This window comes from Columba livia, chromosome 16 (assembly GCF_036013475.1).
Source record: "Columba livia isolate bColLiv1 breed racing homer chromosome 16, bColLiv1.pat.W.v2, whole genome shotgun sequence".
NCBI classification, from domain to species: domain Eukaryota; kingdom Metazoa; phylum Chordata; class Aves; order Columbiformes; family Columbidae; genus Columba; species Columba livia.
The window spans coordinates 6366058-6388725 of NC_088617.1; the positions used below are offsets into that span (position 1 = coordinate 6366058).

General features: G+C 58.3%; 1 protein-coding gene across 1 annotated transcript; it reads left to right on the forward strand.

Annotated features, from left to right (window-relative positions):
• Positions 1-798: 798 nt before the first annotated feature.
• LOC102095434 (tyrosine-protein phosphatase non-receptor type substrate 1) lies at positions 799-22668 on the forward strand. Its single transcript, XM_065032193.1, has 9 exons — positions 799-1009; positions 11924-12017; positions 17931-18281; positions 18519-18833; positions 18945-19289; positions 19540-19641; positions 20064-20085; positions 20500-20539; positions 21209-22668. Exons 2-9 carry the CDS (start codon positions 11936-11938, stop codon positions 21467-21469), a joined length of 1518 nt encoding a protein of 505 aa, XP_064888265.1. The 5' UTR covers positions 799-1009; positions 11924-11935; the 3' UTR covers positions 21470-22668.

Consider the following 22668-nt stretch of genomic DNA (forward strand, 5'->3'; position numbering starts at 1 on the left):
ACGACATGCGCACATGTAGCCACCTGTGGCAGCACTGTGTGCCACCGCACTGTGTGCCACCACCTGCAAACACCTTTTGTGGGCATGAGCTGAGGCGAAACGTGCTTTTCAGGCAGAGGAACCTGGTGTTTCTGCCGCTGCTGCTGACTGTAACCTTGAAAGCTGTTGCAGTTGCTGGTTTCTAACTTTATCTACTTTTTCACTGTGAAAACAAAAAAGAGAAGTGAAACAAGACAGCATGAAATAGTGTGTGTGAACCCTGGGGAGCGTTGTGTGCTGGCAGAGATCTGCTCGGGGAGGGGATTGTTCTGGGGGGAGGAGACCCACTTCCGAAATTAGTGAGTGAATGAGTGAATTACACGAGTGAATAAGCAGGGGACGTGCCCTGGGGACACTTTTGGGTCATTTCTTGCTCGGGGCACCCAGCACCCCGTGGGCACAGTGGTGGGGGGGGTTTGCCAGGGCAGGGCTCCAACACCACCACCCTCAGTGCCCATCCCCAGCTCGGTCCCCTCTGCACCAGCCCCAGCAGCAGTGACGGGTGTGGGGGCACCGGTGTGAAGCCCCCGGCAGCACCAGCTCCTGAACAGAGCCACAGCCGCACCGTGGCTGCCCCGACACGGGGTTGCTCAGCCGCTGCATGGGGAGGACACCAAAGCTCGCGGAAAAGCTCACGTCAGGATTACGGGCAGGAGTATGTAAAATATGTGGGTGAGACCGAAACCGGGGATAGACCTCGCAGACAAGGGGAAATGAAATTCAAGGGGATTTAAGGCTTTTTAAGCACTGGGCTGGGTCAGGAGGGGGGAAACCAGTTTGATATGAGCATATGCAAAGCAGCGAGTGAGCAGAGCACCGTGGAGCGCTGTGCACCTAGGAAAGGGCCCAGGTTTACAGCTTAACTGCCCAGGGGAGGGATTTGGTGGTTATTATAGGAAAATCCTTTAAGCCAGCAGCCCGGGGTGTGCCGGCAGTGAAAGCAAAACAGGCACCCGAGCGTGGACACAAGGTAGGAACGTGCCGGGGAGCAGCTCGTGCGGGGTCAGCGCTGGTGATACCGGGGCTGGGGATTCACTGCTCATCCGGGTGGTTTCTTGGTGCTGCTGTATGTCACACTCCACCGAACCACCTGCTGGGTGCTCGAGTGAGAATTGTGGGTGCTTGCGCCCGGGCGAGAGCTGCGGTGGCTGGGGGCGTGGGGCAACACGGGGGCCGGGACCCACCGGGGGCTCCTGCCCACAGCCGGGGCTGAGCAAGGGCAGGGTCACGGTGCAGAGCAAAAGCGGTGGTCTTAGTCACTCTTTTCCTCTGTGGTCTGTAAGCCCGGTGTTAGGACCCTGTGGGATGGCAAAGCCGAGCACGGGGTTGAGCTGGGCTGTGCCATTGGGGGTCTGCATGGACCTCTGCCCTGGGGAGGGGAAGAAATCAGGAGCTGGAGAAAGGCCGGGGGATGCTCAGGGGCTGCCCCAGCGTCTGCTCCGCTCCCGGCCCCTGGAGGTGGGAAGCGGCTCCTGGACGTGCTGAGGCGAGAGGGCTGGCACGGCCTGCCAGGGTGGCGGAGCGTGCCGTGCTGTGCCGCGGCAGTGGTGTGTGCTGTGCCGTGCCATGCCATGCCATGCCGTGCTGTGCTGTGTGATGCTGTGCCACACTGTGCCTTGCCAGTGATCCAGCATGGGAGGCACAGGCTGTGCCAAGAGCCAATGGGGAGCATGAGCCTCTGTTGGAAACCAAGGAATAACAGAGAGCAATTAGTTGAAAGAAAGTGATTGACGGAGGAGGCTGGTCCCAGCAGTGAGGGGAGGGGAATCAATGGTTTAATTAACAACAAGGAAGAGCATGGTCTCAGCTAGTGCATGGGACTGGCTGAAGCTGAGGGCTGTGGGTGTCTCCTGAGCTTCCTGGGGGGCAGGAGGGTGCTGCAGCTCTCAGGGGCAGCGGGACAAGCTGAGCTTGTGCTGGAGTCAGGGCTGAGCAAGGAGAAGTGCCACTGGCACTTGGTGATGCCATGGGGATCAGGCAATGCCATGGGGACCAGGTGATGCCATGGGGACTGGGCGATGCCATGGGGATCAGGTGATGCCATGGGGACTGGGCGATGCCATGGGGGATGCTGTGCCAGGACATGGATGCGGAGCAGCATGAGGAGCAGCTGGGGTGCTTTGAGGGGGTTGGAAAGGGTGAGAAGGTCTCAGTGACACTTTGAGTATCCCCAGGAAATGCCATGTGGGTCTCACCTGTGTCCACTGACTGCCCTGGGCTGTGCTCCTGCCCAGAGAGAGAACTGGAGGGAGAAGCCCTGGGGTGCTGCATGGCTGGATCCTGCTTCCACCAATTCCAACCCCGCCAGCTTGCCCCTTCGCAGCTCCCCGTTTCTCAGCCTGTTCCTTGGAAAGCAAGGAAAGAAGCTGGAGCAAAACGGTGACATGCTTTGCACTGCCACTGATTTATTTCATGTCTTACTTATCCAATATCATTCCCAGGTTTCATGGTTATTGTGGATTTTTATTAAAGGGAATAAACAGGTCTGGGATTTGGGGTTGTCATAGGAACAGTTTTGGTGCCGCAGACTCACTGCCAGCCTTGTCCTTCCCCCGGGGGCCTGATGCAGCAAGGGCTCTCCAGCCCCAGAAGCACTGCCTCAGTGAAACCCACATCATGGGACACTCACCCCATGGCACTGGGGAGCCCTGCAGGACCCCCGGGGTGTTCAGGGAGGAGGGGACTCCCAGGCACTGCCCTGTGGCCATGGGGACATGAACCAGGACCCCCAGGCTGTGGTCCAGGGCTTCAAGCCTCAGAGAGATGAAGGAGCGTGAGGGATGCTGCGTGTCCGTGTGGATTCTCTGGTGTCTAACAGGAGGTTGTGCTGTTGCAGCTATGGCTGCCAGGAACCTCTCTGCCCCACCTGGGCTCATTTTCATTAAATCCCTGGAGCTGAGGGGATGTGGGGCAGCTCAGGGGTTGCCCTCTGGCCATTCCCCATCTCAAAGGGGAAAATGAAGGTGTCAAACACATTTCAAATGTGGTGACAAAAGGAAATCCTTTGCGCCCAGCACTCCTTTGGCCCGTGCGGTCCTTTGCTGCAGGATGTTGCGGAGGCCAAGACTCTGGCAATGATTAAAGAGGGATTTCCAGGGCCGTGGGACGAACAGGAACAACCAGCGCTTAAGAAAGACTCGCTTTGTGCTTTCGGTGTTTGCTGGGACATTGGTCAGGGACAATCGCACTGCAGAGCTGGCACGGGTACGGCAAATAGAGCTGCTGGGCTTGGTCCTGCCAGTGCCTGAGAGGGTCCTGGGGCGGCACAAGGGGTGTCCTGCCTGCACTGGGGGCCCCCAGGCTCCTCATGCTGGACCAGTGGATGGGGACACATTGGGGTGGTCCTGGTCCCCCGACACCCATGCGTGCATCGTGCCCCCAGTGCTCTGCATGCTCCCAGGGGTGCTCGGGACGTTCATCTGGGGAAAAGCGCTGGGAGCCGCTGCTCGGAATGGGGAACCCTCCGGGGAACTCTGGGGGTGCAGGGGCAGCATGGGCAGGACACTGCGGGGTCCCTGGGCTCCCTGCTCCCCCCAGCACTGAGCAGCCTCACAGCTCAGCCGCGCTTGGCCACAGCTCTGGCAGCGCCCCAAGTCCTGTCCCTGTGAGCAGCAGTGCAGGGAAAGGAAAAAATCTGCAGCGAGGCAGGAGAAGGGGGAAAGCAAGCGCTGCGGCTGGGAGCCATGGCGCGGGCTGAAAGCTCGCTCTCAGTGCGCTTTTGTTTGCCCCAGACGTGCTCGACGGTGTTGCCAGTGTGGAGGGGCTGTGCCGGCACCGTGGCTCCTGGCATGGTGTGGCCAGGCCAGCCTGGTGCTGCGGCAGCCTGCCTGGCGCCTCGGTCAGCAATATGCCCTGAGCAGGACATGTCCCCTGCCAAGCGTCCAGTGGGGACCCTCATCACCTGGAACCCCATCACCCAGAACCCCATCACGCAGGACCCCATTGCCCAGAGCCCCATCTCCTGGGAGCCCATCACCCCAGCGGGGCTTGGCCATGGGGTGGGCAGTGCGGCAGGACCAACAACACAGGCGCTAAAATAATCACTTCTGACAGATCCATTTCTTCTGCAAGGTTCAAGGCTTAATTTTATAATGGTAGCGGTAACTATGGCAACGTGTAAAAATAACACATCCCCGAGCCCAGTAAATTTGCCGTAAACAGCTCCCAGCAGCCAAGGGGGGCTTGGGTGGGCAGCAGCCCCCTGCCCACAGCGCTGCCTGTGCCCGGGTTAGTGCTTGGGTTAGGATTCACACCATGACTAATTAGCCGTGTTAACTGTTTACGCCTCGGGATGATGGTTTTGTTCGCTAATCCTTGGGGCTAGGCAGAGCTCGCAGCGGCTAATTGGGTGGATATCATTAATGCTGGCAGGCGGGAGCTGCCGGTAATGGGCTGCAACGCAGGGAAGGCTGGAGCATCCCTCGTGTGTGTCGTGGGGCAGATGCTTTTGCTGCCGGCGCTCGGGGTTCCTCCTGGCACCCCAGACCCTGCACAGGGCTGGTAGCTGCTGGGGGCCACACGCAGCTCAGCACCCCTGGCCAGCAGCACCGTTTGCACTCACAACCCTGTTCCAGAGCTGCTGCTGCTGCACACATGTGCGTGCACACATGCAAATACATGCAAACGCATGGACATGTGTACACGCGTGCATATAAACCACATGCACACACATGACCCCCCAGCAGCCATCAGCTCATGCTGATGTGTGTCTCGGCTCAGACCTCTCTGGTCACTGCTGCTGGTGGATAATCCCAGGCAATATTTTCTAAACCTGTTAGACACCAGACAGACCCCAAACCCCCTGATCTCCCTCCGCAGACCGAGCTCTGGGCAGGACGGCAGCATTTCACTGTGCTCATTAGCAGCCCCTCATCGGGGCCAGGCCAGATCCTTGGGACTGATGCTGTCACCAGGAGCATGGGGGGACTTTACAGAGCTGGGATTGCCCTTCAGCTTCCAAAAAAAAAAAAAAAAGAAAAAAAAAAAAAAAAACAAGACAAAACAACACAAATCTCTTGCAGAAGCATTTTCCTTGAGCTCACAGCAGGACCAGTATGGCACCGGCTCTGTGGAACTGGGAGCACTGTGTCAGGTGCATGGATGTGTCTGGTCCCAATGGGGATAAAGCAAAGAGCCTTAATCCCTGACACGTGGCCCCGGAGCTGTGAGGCTGCTGTGGGGACAGCGTGGGGACAACCACCACAGTGATGGCCACCACAGGGACAGCCCAGTGTCAGGGCTGGGGGCAGCACTGATGGTGCTGGGGGCTGGGGCTGGACATGACAGCAGGACCCCCTCTAGGGCTGCGTCTGGCTGGTTTTTGGGGGACACGTCCCCCCTGCACCCCAGGCGCCGTGCAATCGCCGTTTCCACTGTGATGTACTAGATACGGCCCTTTCACAAATAACCTTGATAAAAGCCCTTGCTGCCGGCCGGGCCGTTATCTGTCCAAACAGCCATTCATAGTGCTTGCACAGGGGAAATGTGGGGTGGCACCAGGTGTCCCACACCCCATGCGCCCCAGCTCAGCCCCACTTGGGGCATCTCCCGGCTCTGAGGTGTGAGTACCAAGGTCCAGCCGCACAAATCCCTGTGCCCAGCCTGGGCTGCATGGTCCTGCAACCTCCCCAGTGCCTCCAGCAAGAGCCCTGCTGAGCAGGAAGTGATGGGCTGAGATTGCTTAACATGATAAATCCCCCCACATTAGCGTTTTTATTTTCATCTGCAGCTGCGGTGGGACTCAGCAGCAGCCCAGCCTTCAAGGAGTTACAGCCGCTGCGCCCGGGAGCGCACAGAGCATTATCTGCTCTTGCAGCATGGGATGCGCTTTCATGATAACAATTTGCAATCAACAGAGAACTTTGAGAGGATACAGAAAAAAAAGAAGGCAGAAGAAAACTGAGATGATATCGCTCCTTTCTCGGCTAGGCCACGGTCCTAGCGGTACTGCCAAGGGGAGAGCAAGGTCTTCTCCAGCATTATGCTGTGTGGCTCAAAGCACCTGCTGTTCCCATGTGCATCCCCACCCACCTGCAGCACCCGGCATCTTTGGCCCTTCAGGGTGTCCCATACAGTCCCCAGCCTCCCCTGGGACCCAGCAGCCCCCAGTTAAGAGCAGGGGGCAGCTGGGGAAGTGTGGGCTGCATCCCACACCAGGAACCCCTGGCTTTGCTCCCCACAACACCCACGGGAGCAAATCCTCCTCCAGGGCAAGGGGCAGGATCCTGCCTGTGAGCAAAGGTTGTCACAGCCCTCCCAGCGCTCACGGCCGCTGACTGGGCAGCAGCACCGGCCCTGCCACATCTGTCCTTCCTGGCAGCAGCAGTTTTCCCAGCCCGTCAGCAGTTTTTCACCCTGAACCCCTGTCCCGCTGACCATTGCCTCCAGCTCAGCCGGGGCTGTTTCCAGGCCAGGCACAGGATATAAACCACCTTTCCTGCTCTGACACAACCAGGAGGAATTCCCCGTGTTGGAAGCATGCAGGGCAGTGTTAAGGAAGCCTGGCCGAGTTACCCACCTTGCAGCACACCGCAGGTGCCGCTGCCGCAGAGGAGCGGCCCTGGAGCATCGTGTGGCCCAGGGATGGGAGTACCATGGTGCAGATATTGTCCCTGCTGCAGCCTATGGGCTTCTCTTTTTGCTCAGTGGATGCGTGCATCCGTCACAGGGTGGTGACGAATGGTTTGATGCCGGCCAGGCTCTGCCATAGCCCAGGGTGATGATGTGTGACAGCATGAGGGCACCTGGCACACCATTGCACCCTCATTAGGTCCAGTGCAGCCAGCAGCACCACATCCCTCCCTCCTCCTCCCTGAAAGTCATTTTATGCACTCAGAAGGGACCAGCTGATCCCGGCAGAGCACTCAAGTGCCAATAAAATTAAGTGGGCTGCAATTAGGAACCCAGCTCCCTGCGGGGACAGGCGGCAGGTCCGGCTGGTGCATGCGGAGGTGGCGTCCCCGGAAAATCCCCCGCGCGGGGAGCAGCTCCTCCCGCTCGCCCCCGGCACCATCTGTACCGCCGGGGCTGGAGAGCTCAGCCCAGGACCCAAGATGTCTCAGCTCAGCCCTAAATCACATGGCAAAAGCTTGACCAAAGCAATTAGAGACAGTTCCCATGTGCCCCCCTTCAAGCAAAGGGACACAGCAGCCTCCCCAACCCACCCTGCCATTCTTCTGGTAATCACAGACTTAATGAAGCACCTGCAGCTCATTAACTGCCCCCAGGGCCTCTCCTACACAAGGGGGTGGCTGGGTGCCCCTATTTCCAGCTGTAAGGTGAAGGGTGCTGCATCAGGGGCAGGCAGTGAGCAGACAGGTATGATACACCCCCCAATTTCATAAATCAGTGTTTGCAGGGCTGGGGTGCTCCTGCCTTCACCTCTTTCTGGGGTCACAGCCACCCTGTGTGCTGCTCCACGCTTACAGGCTGTGGGTCACTTCTTTCCATCCTCATGTTAACATATTGCTTGTTATAAGTTAACATCAGATAAACTAATTTAAGCTCCTTCTGTACTGGATGTCTTGGATTAAATTGGCATTGTACCTAATGAAGCTGAAGCTCCATTTGTTGTACTGGAAGCCCTAAATATCAGCAGTGTAATTGGTGCTACCTACTTTAGGAGACATTTGTGTGTTTTTCTCCCAGCCGGAAGCCCTGTGGGGGTGCTGACTCTAAAGCACCAGGGGTGGTGGGGTGAGGTGGGGGGGCTAGAGAATATATCCACCTGGCTTGTAGGTTGGGGGAGTCTTGAAATTTGGCTTTGGAGCTGGAGGACAGCTGGGGTGAGTGTGCTCATGTTGTTCTCTGGTGCGGGTTTGCGTGCAGTGGAGCAGCCCTCATGTGGGTGCTGTGCTGGGCACGGTGCTCTGATGTGGTCTCACAGCTCACCATAACAAAACAGGGTGTGAAAGCAGCATCTCTTGGGGTGCTGGGCCTGTGCCAGGCAGGATACAAGTGGGTGTTTCAGCTTCCCTGGGGCAGCAAGTCCCTGCAACCCTGAATGCCTTGATGGGGAACCCTGAATGCCTTGATGGGGAGTGTGATGGGTTAATTTGGATTATAATGAAGGTTTTCTGCAGATTTTTTGGCATGGTCCTGTACCCACAGCCCCAGAACAGCACTGCTGGATGCTGGTATTAGGGTGTTTTCTAGGCTGATGTCCAACATATTGGTGTTTTTCCTATGTTTATCTGTAAGCTATCCCTGCTGGTATGGGTTTTGAGGTTGAACTGACCCCACAAGCCCTTCAGCCGCTGAGTTCTGGTCACGGGTAATGTTCCCACTGTACCATATTGGTCTGGGGAGCGGGAATCCCGAGTTGCAGTTACTTCTGTTGTTAGTGAAACATGGCTCATTAACAGGCCCAGGTTTGGCACTGCAGGGCAGGAATTGAAACCTCTCCCATCTCCATCACCTGCAAATGCCCTTCCAGCAGAAGGAGCGACTGCTTGTGCCCCTGGGCTGTGGGTGCTGGGAGGGGATCAGACAGGCTGCTAATTAGGGTATGGAACAGCAGTCTGGGCAAAACCAGCGTGGCAAGATTTTCAGCTGGGATTGCCCAGGCGAGGCTGTAATTGCTCCCTTGGATGCTGGGGGCTCAGACAAAAGGGCTCCTCCTGGAGCTGGCGTGCTACTGCCCCAGCTGGGGGTCCCTGGGGATGAAGCCACTCGTGCAGCTGCTCCTGCTGCCCAGCAGGAAATCCAAAATGGGGAAATCCAAAGGCACATTGGGCCTCTTGTCCCTGTTGGGAGCGGTGACAGCTCAGGCTGGAGCCTTTTCCCTGGGACGGGGACCAGAGCCCTGCTTGGCTGAGCCTCCCCCAGCACCCAACCCCACGGGGGTGGGTAAGCACGTGCCTTCCCCAAAAGGGTGCTGGCAGCGTGATGCGAGCTCCTCGCTGTGCCTCAAAGCTGTGAAAATCAACCTATTCTTGAAAAGCTCTCCTGAAACACTGTCCTGGTCCCCCCCCAGCAGCTGCTGCATGGCTCCTGGGGGCTGGGGAGACCCAGGCTCCGAAATCCATCCTGTGGGAGCAGCAGTTTGGAGCTGAAGGATGAGGATGCTGCAGGAGCACAGCCCGGCTGCCCGCAGGGAGTCTGGCAGCACTGCCCGCCCTGCCAACCGGCGCAGCAGCCTCCTGCTCGCCGTGGGTGTTCAGTGCAGAAAGAGCCTACTAATGGTGGTGTTTTGCCTCCCAAAATGCTACGCTTGCTCTCTGTCTCGGGCAAGAAAAGGAACAGAGCACTCCTTTCCCCCGGGTTCATTGCCAGCCCATGGGGCAGGAGCTGCTCTCCTGGGGGGGGATCCTCCCACCCCCCCCGTGTTCCAGCAAGCCCCTGCAATGCGAGCGGCAGGGCTGTGGGCAGGGGGAGGCAGCTGAACCTGCCCATATGCTTCCTAATAGGGAGCAATAGCAGCTCTTCCCGGGAAGCTCGCGCTGCACCATCTGCTCTGCCGCCGTTACCTTCTCTTGCAAGAGCTTTTTTAAGCTCTTAACTTTCCTTCCCAAGCGCTCTGTGGCGGCTGCTTGCGTACGGGCTGTCTCCACTTTTGTAATCGCCTCAAAACAGGTTGTCTGAACCTTCAATGCTGAGCAGGAGAACAGCCCAGACAGGCTGAAGTCAGCCAGGCCTCCAGGAACTGTGATTCCATTTAAAAATAACCAGGAGAGAGGCTGCGAATGGCTGCAGCATGTCCCACCAGCACCTCCCCTGTGCTGGGTGCCTGCTTGCCCCGTGGGTACCTGTTCCCAGGCTTGGTTGGGATGCTCTGCCTGTGGTGGTGTAGCTGCAAGTTTTTCACAAACCCCTGCTCATCTCGTATCCCATCCCTGTGCAAAGTGATTTATTTCTTTCCTCCCATGCTGCATGTGCAAAAGGCCAAACCTGACGGCTCCTCTGGGTCTCTGCTGCTTGCTCATGCTCTTGCCAGCTGTGTGAAGGGGAAGTAAAAACAACGGCTGCACTGGGCTCCCCAGGAGCCACGAATTATTTTACAGCAGGAGCAGCACTGGCCACAGGATGGGAGTGCGGTCTCCAACTGCCCTGGGGGGGGTTTCGGAGGGAGCTGTAGTGCAGATGCCTGGGGTGGCCAGTCCCAGCAGCAAGAAGAGCTAAATTAAGGCTGGATGTGTAGCTGGGGCCGAGGGGGAGGCTGGTGGGGACGAAAATGGGTGCGGGATGATGCTGTGCACAGATTGATGGTGCCAAGTCACTTCAGATATCTTTGCTGTTTGTTTGTGCGAAGCTCTAAATAAAGCCGACAGCCCTGGCGGCTGCCTGGGGAGGGAGGGGGAAGCTGGTCCTTGGTATGGCACCCAGTGCTGCCCTTGGGATCTGGTTTGGTGAGGGAGAGCAGGTGGGTGTGATCTGGCATGCTGTGGTGTGTGTGGGTGCTGCTGGGGCTGGGAGCCCCTGGTGTGCATCTGCCCCGTCCTTTGGGCAGGTGGAAGGGAAAGCAGGGAGGTTTGGGACCTGTGTCACGTCTGGCTGCCGGTGACTGTGACCACCCAGGATGCAGTGGAACAAGCTGGTTCCTGGCCTTGCTGAACTGCTCCTGACTGGTGGGAGAAGCTTCAGCAGGCACAGCCAGTGGAGGATGTGTCCTTGTGCCCCCCTCCTCCCCCTGCAAGGAGGGACTTTGTGGCAGGGCGGTGCAGGGACATGCATCCCAGGGATGCTCATGGGCAGACACCCTAGTCCTCCTCTGCGCCCTCCCACACCTCATTTCCCATCACAGCCTCATCCTCAGGCTCTTGCCTCTCCCTGTGTCCCTGTCCTGAGGGGATCTCATGGGGATGCTCCCGTCCTACTGAGATGATGCCATGGGGCCACCCCCATCCTGCTGAGGGGACATCCTGGGATGCCCCTGTGTCTCCAGGACCCCTTGCAGAGAGGGCTGCAGGTCTCTCCTTTCCCACCCTGCCTCCAGCTGTCTGTGCTGCACCAGAGCCCCTTCCCTGCTCAGACCCCTGTGGGCTGAGCTGGCCTGTCCATGTGGCATCTCCAAAATGCTGCTTGTACCTCTGCTGCAGGCTGTTCCAGCTCAGCTGCTGGTCCCATGGGGTCCCTTGGGTGGCACAAAACACCCTGCATGTTCAGGACCCCTGAAGCTGTGTTCCCCCAGCACCCCCATTCCAGCACAGGGATGCTGGACTGCATGTTGTGGCTGTGCAGGAAGCCTGTGGCGAGTGGGGGACACTCCTGTCACCCTCCCCACAGCCCCGGTGCCACTGAACCATCCTTCCTCTGCCCCAGCTGCTTCCTCCACCGGCCCTGGGTGCTTCCTGCTCCCCGCGGGGAACTGGGCACCGCTTTGACCCCCGGGGCTCCTTGCAGCCATGCCCGGGTGTCCCCCCAGCCCACCTTAAGGCAGCAGCGCCCCGAGCCGACCTTAGAACTTTGCTGGGCTGCCTTCGGCCCCGGCACCGGCCTCGAACCGGAGCCGCGGGGGGGGTCTCGGAGCCGGGCCCGGCCCCATCCCGCCACGGTGCCAAGGCAACAGCGGCGGGAGGCGGCGCGGCGGCGGGGGCGGCTCCGCTCTGCTCCGCTCCGCCGCACCGGGGCATGCGCCCGTCCGGGGCCCCGCCGCGGCGGAGCCCGAGCCCGGGGCCCGGCCAGCGCGGTGCCCGCGGGGGGCGGCGGGGCCGCGCGTGGGGCCGTGCTCGCCGCCCGCAGCCAGGGAGGTGGGGGGAGAGGCGGGAGCCCAGTCCTCCTTCCTCATTTTGGGGCTGAGAAGAGCGATTTTCTTCTCCAGCGGCAATTCTGCTTGCCTTTTTTTTTATTTTTAACACACAAAAAAAAAAAAAAAAACAACAAAAAACCCAACTCAAGCTCGCAGCCGGAGCCGCGCTCTGAGGCCACTCTAATCTCTGCTCCCCAGAAAGAGCCGACGATGGAGCCGCTTCCCTGCAGCCCCGGCCGTGCCCAGTGGCCGCTGCCCTGCCTGGTGCTGCTCGCCCTGCTCGGCTGCCCAGGTAAGCCATGCCCCCCCGCCACTCTGCTGCTGTCTTGTGTTTTGGCCTTTTTTCGTTGTTTTTTTTCCTTCCCTTTCCCCTCCATGCCCGTCTCTCCTCTCTGCTGCCCCTCTGCCGCACACCTCCTGAACGCGACATGATGCCGTCTCGCCGCGCACGGTTGGTTTGACCTTTCCGTGCGATGACCTAGAGCGATGGCAGCGGGGCCCTTGCTCGGCTGCTCCTCTTGAAGCAAAACTTCCAGGCAGACATTCCCCTTTCCAGGGAGACAAGGGATTCAGGCAGGGACGTGAAGAGGCATGTTGTTTCCACCCATTTGCTAGCATTCCCTGCCAGCTATGCGAGAGGCAAATCTCTGCAAGCAGCCAAAATTCCCACTTGGAGGCTGCTCGGAGATGGGAACCATGGCAGAGCGGGTCGCGGGGGGGCCCGGCAAAGCTGCTGCCTCCTCTGCTGGGAACTTGTTTTTCTTGCTCCCCCCTTGCTTTCCCCATGACCGTGTGCAGTTCTTGCTGCTCAACACAACTGTTGAGCACAAAGTGGTGGGATTGCACCATCCTCCCAGGCACCTTGCACCATCCAGCCCTGCTGCTGACACTGGCCCTGGGTCACCCCGGGCTCCTGCTGCCACCCCCCCGCTGTCCCAGCCATCCCCAGGGCTTGTGGCGCCACCAGTCCCTCCGAAAAGCTGTGGCTGCAGCAAGAGAAGGTGATGGGAGCTGCTCCCCGTCTGTTTCCCTTCCCTCGCTGGCTGTGGGAGGCTTCTCGCTCCACCAGGAACAGAGCCCTGTGGTGGTTGCTGCTTTCAAGGGTGTTTTCTTTCTAGGATGTTTCGTTTTGGTGCTCTTCATCTTGGGTGATATTGCTCAGGAATCGCTCTCCTTCCCGCCAACGCTGTCTGTGCTGCTGGGGAGGGACGGGGCTTTTTGTGCAAACCTCCCATGGCAATAGCCATGCACCCTCAGGAGCTTCTGGCTGCTCAGCTTTTTGCCTGATCTGCCCAAATTTCACGCCTTCCGGCCAGATCCCGTTGCAAACAGCCCAGCCCAGGCTCCCATGCGGGTGAAACACCATCCCGCATGGGGGAAAACCATCCTCTTCCAGGCCCAGCAGAAATATTTACCGTCAAAGCTTTACTTGGACAGAGAGTTGAGCGCAAACTTGAGCAGAAAGCAAATGCTTTCGGCACAACACTCCTTGCTGTGAGTTGCTTGATCACAACTGAGAAGTGTTGGCCCCAAGCTGAAAACTCCCAGTTGCTGAAAGCCAAGAAGGCTTTGGCGGCAAGTACAGCTCTCAGTGAACCGCTGTGATTTCCTGCCGTGAAAGAATGGCTCTGGAGTTTAATCAAACATGGCCTTGGAGTAAGAACTCTGGTTTTCCAAGCCAGCTCTAGGAAAAGAACCAACCTGGGGCAGAAGGCCCTGGGTTGCAAGGTGTTTTGCATCCCTGATTTCAGGTGCAAGCATGCAGATATTTTTTTTCCCATATGGTGGAGACCCTGCGGTGAACCCTGCCTGGGCCACGGCTCAGACTAAGCCTGGACTCCAGAAGAGCTGGCTCAGGCGGCTGCTCCAACAGAAGCAGAGGGGAAAGGGAAGGTCCGGCCAGAGACCTTCCCGTAGGGTAGAGAGGAGCCATATGCTGGAAAGCCAAATTGCAAAGCCCCGTTACAAAATCTACACTGCACACATCCCTTCCGTGCAGGCTTTTTTTGACTGAGGGTTTCAGCTGAGCTTACAGGAGCCTCCTCTGAAGAGGAAATCTGTTTTGTTGTGGGGCTGTGGCTTTCAAGCTGAATTTCTGCTAATGCTGTAGGAGGGAAGCTCACGAATGGTGGCTACATGTGATCCAAGGCCTCCTCTGATGTCACGTATGTAAAATGTGGCTATTACTGTCACCGTCCCCAAGCTGCTCAACAGCTATCCCTGAGTCTCTCTTCTTGTCTTCCCCCAAACTGCAGATTCCAGGCCCTTTTTATAGGCAGCACCTGTTATTTTCCCCCATGGACAGCCCTACTGCAGGTGAAATTCCAGCAGGATTATTTTGGGGTCTCTCTTGCCTGTCGGCCCATCCCTCCAGCGAGTGACTGCGGGGCTCAGGATGCCGGTGACCAGCTGCTCTGGAGCAGCCAACCCTCCCCTTGCCGTCCCGGACCTCCTTACCCGGCTCCTTCGGAAGAATAATCTATTTTTACCAGGAAGCATCCAGGCAGCCTCTCCTGAATTAAACCCCAGCCTCTCGCAATCTGTTCGGTATCAAATACTTCAAAAGGTGGAATACAGAAAAAAATGTGTCACCGAAATGGAAAACTTGCACCGTGGTGGGAGAGCTGGGGATTATTGTGCTCTTAAATTAAACTGGATAACAGGAGGGAGGCTCTGCCAGACCAAGCACAGCACGATGCCTGTGCTGGTGCTTCTGCTCTGGGCTGGAAATGCTCTGGGGCTGCATTCCAAGGGTGTCCCTACCTACGTGGGAACTGTCAGGTGATGATTTTCAGGGCTCCTAAAGCCTTTGCTAATTCTGGAATGTAGGATAGAGCAGATTACAGGGTCAGGGCACCTGAACTCCCCTTGATCTCAGTGGTGAAAGGATCGTGCTCTGACTGTACATGGTTTGAAATCAAAGTCTAAGAAAACAGCATCATCGGGTGGCACCATGACTGTGCCAGGGTGGGGAGGCAGGTCTGCACAGAACTGGTGCTCGTGGTGAGAAATCATGGTGTGTCTCGTGTGTTTGCAGCATGAAGGTCTCAGCATCCCACTCCTGGTGCACAAACACGTGAGTGTGCAGGGCTTGTACACGCTGCTGGAAAACCCCATCTGGGAGGAGGCTCGGCTGGGGGTCCTGGCCCCACTGCTCCTTGGGGTGAGGACCCAAAAAGGGGAAGGAGGAGAAACATCGTCTGCTGGGTGCAGGGATAAGCTGCCTTCAGGGGAAGGGAGGAAAGGAGCTTCAGTGGAAACTTTGCATTTTTTAACTTGCATATTCTGAGGTTTTCTCTCAACTTCCCCTTTGTGTTTTCCCATCTCAGGGGGGCAGGGACATCACTCTGCACGCTGCTGCTGGCGTTTGAAGGTGTTTGAGCCTGTGGGGGTCAGGGTGGTCCGGCTAGGGGATTGTTTGGTGCAGGTGGAGCAGCTGGGAGGTCTGAATGGGTGTTAATGGGGCACGTTTTGGTTGAGGCTCAGGTATAACACATCTGCAGACTTGGGATGTGCCATCTGGAGAGTGCTGGCCAAGCAGACCTGTGCGTGGAAGTCTCTAAAGTAGCATGGCAGCTCACAACAGAACATGGAAAAATACCCAAAAGCCACATTTTGGCCCTGAGAGGCCACCTAGAGCCACATGGTGTTTTCTGCAATGACCGAGAGCTGCCAGTGAAGCCTCCTGGCAAGAGCCACCAGCGGCAGCATGAAGCCCTTTGCTCCTGGTGCTGCTCTGGGAGCAAAATCCCTGCAAATCCCTCGGCGTGGGGAGTGGGCACGGTGCTCAGATGCCACTGCCCAATGAGGAGGTGATGGTGGCTTGGCCGTGCGACATGCACACAGCCCATCTGCAGAGCCAGGCCCTCAGAGGCAGCCCTGCCACCTGCACAGATCAATCCCCATGACCCCAAGGAAGGCAGGAGCCTTGTGCCGCGGCCGCGGTGATCTGCAGCCCAGCCGTGCTCGGTTTAACTGCCCCGTGCTTTTGCAGATGCAGCTCTGAGACCCCATCACTGGAACCAAGAAATGTGCTTTGGGGTTGGGCAATGCTGGTTCCACTCAACCTGACATTGCTCAGGTGTTGGGGTCGACTCCAGGACCCCAAAGCAGGTGCTGCCCTGGCTCTGTCCCCTCTGGCATAGCTCATGCCTTGCAGGGAGACGGGCAGATGGAGAGAGGGAGGATGAGGGCAGCTCTCCCTGGCACAGGGGACCCTCAAGGAGATATGGGGAGCAAGGTGACAGCCTGGCAGTAATTGCTTTTACACAGGATTGCTTCATTTGTTGATCTGGGCAGAGGGAGCAATTAGCAACGTGGCTGCTCTGGGCATGTAAAGGGGCTGGGGGTCTGTGCGGTGGGTTCCTGGGGGTGATGGTCCCTATGCCCAGAGCAGCCTGATCCCCATGTCACGTCCCTGGGTGCGGGCTCAGGGAGAAGCAAATGGTGCTTCTGTGTTTTCAAACTTCCTTTGTGTGTTTCTCAACCACTTCTTGCAAAAGGTCTGGGGGTAGAGGGCGATGGAGAAGCTCAGGACATGCCACAGCAGTGGAGCTGTGGGCGCACCACCCTGCGGCACCGCTGAGCTCTGCACATGGGGGCACCAGCCCCCACTCCGGGCAGGGCCTCTGCTCCCCCCGATTCGGGTGTCACCGCAGAAACACGGGCTCACCTCGCAGGAGCCCAGACTGCTGGGAAATGTCCAAGGCTCAGCCTGAATATCCCGCTTGGACGTGACACAAACCAAGTTCCTGTTCTTCCATGCGTGTCTTCTGGGACAAACTTATCTTGGTGTCAAGTGCTGCTGCCGCAAAGCCTTGTCGTGGCTTCCAAGGGACATGCCAAGGGCTGAAGGTTTCAGGTGCGAGCAGCAGCCCGTGCTGGGGATGCAGCAGGCAAACAGCCTTTAACTTGAGGAATCTGGAGGAACAGAGCTCCTGGTAACTCTGGCCATTGTGCAAACGGAGAGAACATCTGTGGGTTCATCAAATACTGCTGGAAGTCCGAGGGGATTAACAGCTGCCAAATATCCTCCGTGGGAGCCAGATGTGGCTGGGAGGGCTCAGAGCAGCTTGTCCTGCAGCAGGTCCCCCTGGGAGCGTCCAGCCAAGGACTTTGTCCCATCCTGGGGACAGTATGGTGCGGGGGCTGCAGGGTGCAAAGGGCAGCCTTCGCAGGAGCCTGTACCCTGGGGTTTTCTGCCGTGAGATGTGGGGTGCGGCTGCAACTGTCCGGCCATCCGTGCTTGTCCATATGCTTCCTGCACAGCTGCATAGGAGTTACCTGCTCAAACACCACGGTCCCTGTGTGACCATGACACTGATTTGTGTGCCACTTGCCAGCTCTGGAATTGTGGCAGGTGACTTAGGTGGTTCTCCCAAAAGTGTTCCTTTAAGCAATGACCTGTATTGAAATCTCATGCAGTTCATTTGCAATAACTGTATTGGCGTGGCAAATACTGCCACGATGAACCCCTCGAGGAGCCGTGGAGGCTGCGGGGCGGCCGTCTCTGATGCTCCGGCTGGTTTTGGAGAGCAGCAGCATCGCTGGTTCCCGCAGGGCTCCTGGGTGCACTGGCACCCATGGGTACAGGAGTGCTGGGGATAGCGGTGCTCTGTTCATGAGGCGAGGTGAAGCACGGCTGCTGGATTAGGGAACCTGGTTATGGAGACGCTGTGAAGGGGACGGCTCTCCTCTGTCGGTGACAAGCAGGAATGGCGTCTGCCCAAGCGGCACCGGCGTTGGCTCATGCCGGTGCTCTGCTGACATGAATTGGGGCTGGAATTCAGTGCAGAAACAGGAGAGATTCAATGTAGAAAATGTGGTATCAGTGAGGGGAGCTTGTTTTTTGGAGCACTTTCTATTTTGTGCCCCTGTTTTCTCCTGACTGACAAACCGAGTGGCCGTGGGAGGCAGCACGGCGTGCAGGCAGCACAGCCAGCTGGGCTCTGCTCCGTTTTTCAGCTGTGCAGAGCACGATGTGCTCCACCTAGAAAAGCTCCAGCCGGCATTCGGGCCAAGACGTGCAGACAGAGCTCTGTGCCCACTGCCGGAACCGTAGCTGCTCCCCAGCGCTGGAGCCCTGTCACCCATGGTCCCCCTCACCATCTGCCCAGAGCTGTGTCCTCAGCCCATCTCATGGCTGGGAGGGCAGTGGGGAGCTGGGTGTGCGGTATGGGGTGACACTTGGTCTATTTTCATCCAGGTGTGGGTGCCCAGGTGGATCCAGGCTTCCAGCTGCGACAGCCCCAGGACAAGGTGTCAGTGGCAGCCGGGGAGACACTCACCCTGAACTGCACCATATCTGGAGTCAGTCCCCCTGGCCCCTTGAAGTGGCTGAAGGGCTGGGACAGCAGGAACGTGACTGTTTATGAGCAGACGGGCTCCTTCCCCCGTGTGACAAGGGCAGTGGATGGGTCCAACACAGACTTCACCATCCGCATCAGGGATGTTCAGCCTGAGGACTCCGGCACCTATTACTGCGTGAAGTTCAGTAAATCGCTAAGCGGTGATGGGGTCCTTCAGCGTGGAAGTGGCACAGAGGTGTCCGTGCAGGGTGAGTGGGGCTCCCAGAGCTCCTGGGGGATCCAGCCCTGCTGGGCGTAGCCCCCCAGCCCATCCCAGCCCAGGCGACTCTGCTCAGGGTGAGCGGGGACGGGGAAGGGGCTCTGGGGCCATCACCAGGAGAGGGTCTCCTGGGCACATCTGTGTCCCCATGGGAACCCCTCTCCCTGCAGCCCTGGGGCTGGGGGGTGGCAGATCCCGCTCTACAGCCCCACGCTTCTCCCTGCAGCCAAACCCAGTGCCCCAGTTGTGTCCGGGCCCGACCGCAGAGCGGGGCCGGGGCAGTCGCTGCCTTTCACCTGCACGTCTGGAGGGTTCTTCCCCAAAGACATCAGCGTGAAATGGCTCAAGGACAAGGCCATGATCACGTCTCAGCCACCCCAGATCAACCCCGGGCAGATGAAATTCTCCTTCGACATGTCCAGCACCGTGACGGTGATGCTGCAGGAGGGCGACATCCGCTCGCAGCTCATCTGCAGAGTGCAGCACCCCACACTGGAGGACCCGTTGGACGGGACCTACCCGCTCAGCAGAGCCCTGCGAGGTGAGGGCTGGGGGCACCGGCCCCCGGGGTGTCCAGTCCTGGGGGGCGTGGGGCACCCCATGGGCAGCTGGGTGGGGGGACCCTGTTAGCTGGTGCTGCTTTTCTTCCCAGTGTCCCCCAGAGTCCAGGTGGTCATGGACCCATCAAGCCCCGTTAAGGTGAACCAGACCGTGAACTTCACCTGCTATGTGAAGAGGTTTTACCCAGGAGACGTGACCGTCACCTGGCTGGAGAACGGGACGGAGCTGAAGGTTCAGAACGTCTCCCGGGCGGTGGAGACCCCCCAGGGCTTGTTCGAGCTGAGGAGCCTGTTGGAGGTCCAGGCGACGGAGGAGAAGAACGGGTCTGTGTTCACCTGCCGTGTGGTGCATGATGCCCAGGACCCCATCACCAGTATGGCCACCCTGCAGATTGTCCCGCTGTCCAAGGAGGAACCAGAGGACTTACCCCAGCAAGGTAATGCTGTGTGACAGCTGCTGGGGTGAGGCTTTAGGATGTCACCCCCTCAGAAAGCTCAAAGTCCCACCAGAATGTGGTTCAAGGACAAAAAATCTCCATATTGGGGGGTCAGGGTTTGATGCTGGTGTGTACCAAGCTCTTGTCCTCAGTACTTCAGGTGTCACCAAGCCAACCCCAGCTGTCAGGATTCAGGGTCTCAGTACCAGAGTTTTCAGGCCCTTGGTGACCTTTTCTATTCATGTTTCAGGCTATTTGCCCCTCGTCTATAGTGTGGTGGGGGTGGTCTGCACCATGCTGGCACTGCTGGTGGCTGCAATTCTGTACCTCATCCGTGCAAAGCAGAGCAATGGTAAGGAAACCAGGAGCTCCCAACCCCCTTCTCCGTCTTTCTCGGGCATCCGTGCTTGGACACTATTCACAGTTGTGCTGCTGCAGCTCCTGCTGAAAGGGGAGGACGGAGCAGAGCTGACCGTGTTGTTTGCAGGCTGCAGAGAAACCTCTGCCTGCTGCCACCACATGCCAATGCCTGGCAGGAGCAGAGCTGAATGTGCTCTTTATTCCTCATACCTAAAACACCTGACACCCCCCTGCAGCTCCTGCCCTCTGCCAGGAATAGATGTGCAGTAAATTGAGTGAAATTCCAAAAACTGCAGCCACTTGCCTCTGGGAAAAGATCTGTATCTGCCCTCAGCAGACTCTGCGTGGGGGCTTGCGTGCCTGCTGAAACGATTCCTCCAGTATTTATTTGCTAAACTCTTTCTCTCCCGGCAGGTAAAAGCTCGCCGTCTGCCAGGTAAGAGCTGATCTCCTCTCGTCACTGTGTGACCTGTGGTGACTCTGCGCTGGGCACCTCCAGCCTGAAAATGGGGTCCCTTGGGATGGGGATGGAGCTGGATCCCCAAAAGCTTGTGAAGGGGAAGGCGGGAGCATGGGCTCTGCCCATCTCCCAGTTGTGGTTCTGCTCCCATGTTGATATTGCACCCCAACGTTTGGCTTTTGGTGAGGCTGCAGCCGTGGGTGGGAGCCAGGTCTACAGCCTGCAGGATGTGGCTGGAGCAGCATGTGAGCAGATGCTCCCTTGCTGAGGACTCATCCTGCTCGGGGCTCCTTCAAGGACCTTGTTTTGCTTCTGAAGCCCCCAGCTCCTCCATCACTAGGGAAGAGGCAACAAGGTGCTTGATCTGACTCAGTTTGTTCCACCTTTCAGGTTGCATGAGCCGGAGAAGAGCAGCGAGGCCACTACCCAGGTGTGTTGCTCAGCCGCAGGCGCCAGGGAGGGAGAGGAGGAGGGTGGTTCCTCTAGGAAACATCTCGGTGTCTCCTGTGGAGGGTGATGGTTTCCCTGTGAAACATCTCGGTGTCTCCTGTGGAGGGTGGTGGTTCCCCTGTGAAACATCTCAGTGTCTCCACACTGTGGCTGGAGAGGGAGAAGACGCCCCAGGGATGAGGTGTAGCCACTTCCCACCATCTTTTCTGCCTTCACCCTCTCTCCTGCTCCTCCTCCTCCTCCTCCACCTCCCGGGAGTGCTGGGCTGGTGCTGCCTGCAGACCCAGCTATGCCATAGCCAGCCGGGCTCTTTGCGGAGTTATTTTTGCATTTGGTGACGCAGTTAGGAGTCAAGTCGTGATCAGCAGCAATCTGTCTGTCCCACCCAGCCTCTGCCGCCTCCCACGTGGGCAGCGCTGGGCAGGCTGGTCCCTGCCTGTCCCTCCCAGGGTGGGGTGACAGGGTGGCTGCAGCGGTGGCTCTTGCATAGTGATGGTGGCTCTGAAGCCAGTGACAGCGGTGGACTAGATGATCTCCAGAGGTCACTTCAGCCCCAGCCATCCTGTGATTCAGTGGGGCTTTGGGTTGATGCAGATGGTGGAGAGCTCCTTGCTTATCCTGGAGGACAAACTTTTGGTGTCTTGCACAGGAATCTGACCCAAACAACCTGACATACGTGGACCTGAACTTTGAGAGGGAGAGGGAGAGGAAGACCATCCGGCGGATGGTGGAGCTGAGCCAGCAGTCGGAGTACGCCAGCATCCAGACCAGCCCAGCACCCGCCAACGATGACAATCTCACCTATGCCGACCTGGACATGGTGCACCTCAGCAAGGCGCCCAGGCGGCCAGCCCCGCGCCCCGAGGAGCCCAGTTCCGAATATGCCAGCGTCCAGATCCCCAGGAAATGAGTAGGGGCTGCTGGGACCCTCGTCCCCCTGTGGGGAGCTGTCCCACTCCTCCCCGGGAGGATTTCCTTGGAAGCGCTGAGGGTGATGTGAAGATGCGCTGCGGTACCCACAGTTTGGGGTGGAAATGCAGCCCGTGGGGGTCAGCTCCCATCCAGAGACCTGATTTTTGGAGGCAGTTTGCTCCCAAGGGTGATGGCTCCATCCCTTCAGGATCCCCCATGGCCACAGGAGTTAAACCAGCGGCTCTTTGAAAAGCTCCAGCTGAGTGAGGGGATAGGGACAGTGTCTCCACGCTGGCTCCCATGGGGATGGTGCTGCCTGCCTGGGCTCCCAGAGCCACCCCGACCCCGCAGGGACCCACAGGGATCTCCACACTGCCTTCCGGGGCTCTGTGCTGCCGGCGCCTGGAAAACAAACTTGCTTTAAAGCAAGGACATGAGTGTCCGCCTCTCTCTTCCCAAGTGTCCCTTCTGCGGGACCTCAGTCTCGCTCCAAGGCCAACGAGGCTGGGCAGCTGGTGAGCCGAGCCCCCCACTGCAGACTGACCCCCTTCCTGCCGCCTGGGGAAGGCTCCGTGTCCCCAGCACCGAGCATCCTCCTCCTCATCTTCCTCTGCTCAGCCTTGCCCCACACCGGGACCCACCAGCGCTGCCCCAGGCTTGTACAACGCATGGGGGTGGCCCTGCCAGCCCGGCCCCCCCGGGAGCTCCCCGCAGGTACCGTGTAACATGTTTTGACTGTTTGACATGTAACTGTTAATTTTTAGAGCTCAAACCCGATGTTTTGTGTTGTGCGTGGGTGTGCTGCTGTGTACTTAACACTAGAATAAGATGTGCAAAATTAAGACCAAGGCCTCAGTAAAGATCCCTAAACCCTGCAGAGTTTAAGAGGCTTTCAACCCCCCCAGCTCTGCCATGAGGGCCAGGCAGGCTCCCGCCAGCCCACCCATGGGGACAAGTGTCTTCCATGTGTCCCCTCCCTGGGCCACCACATGGGGCCACCACCCTACGCTGGCTCCTGCAGCACCAGGTGGCCTTGCAGCGGGGGGCATGTGTGGGGCTGCCCTCCAGGCTGCTGGTGGGGAGCTGGGGGGGCTGGTGATGCTTTGAGAATGATGTGGCTGCTTGTACAGACTTTTTTTCTTTTTGCTTGCAAGATATTTTTATAATAAAAGTGAAAAGTCCTGTGCTGCTCCCGCA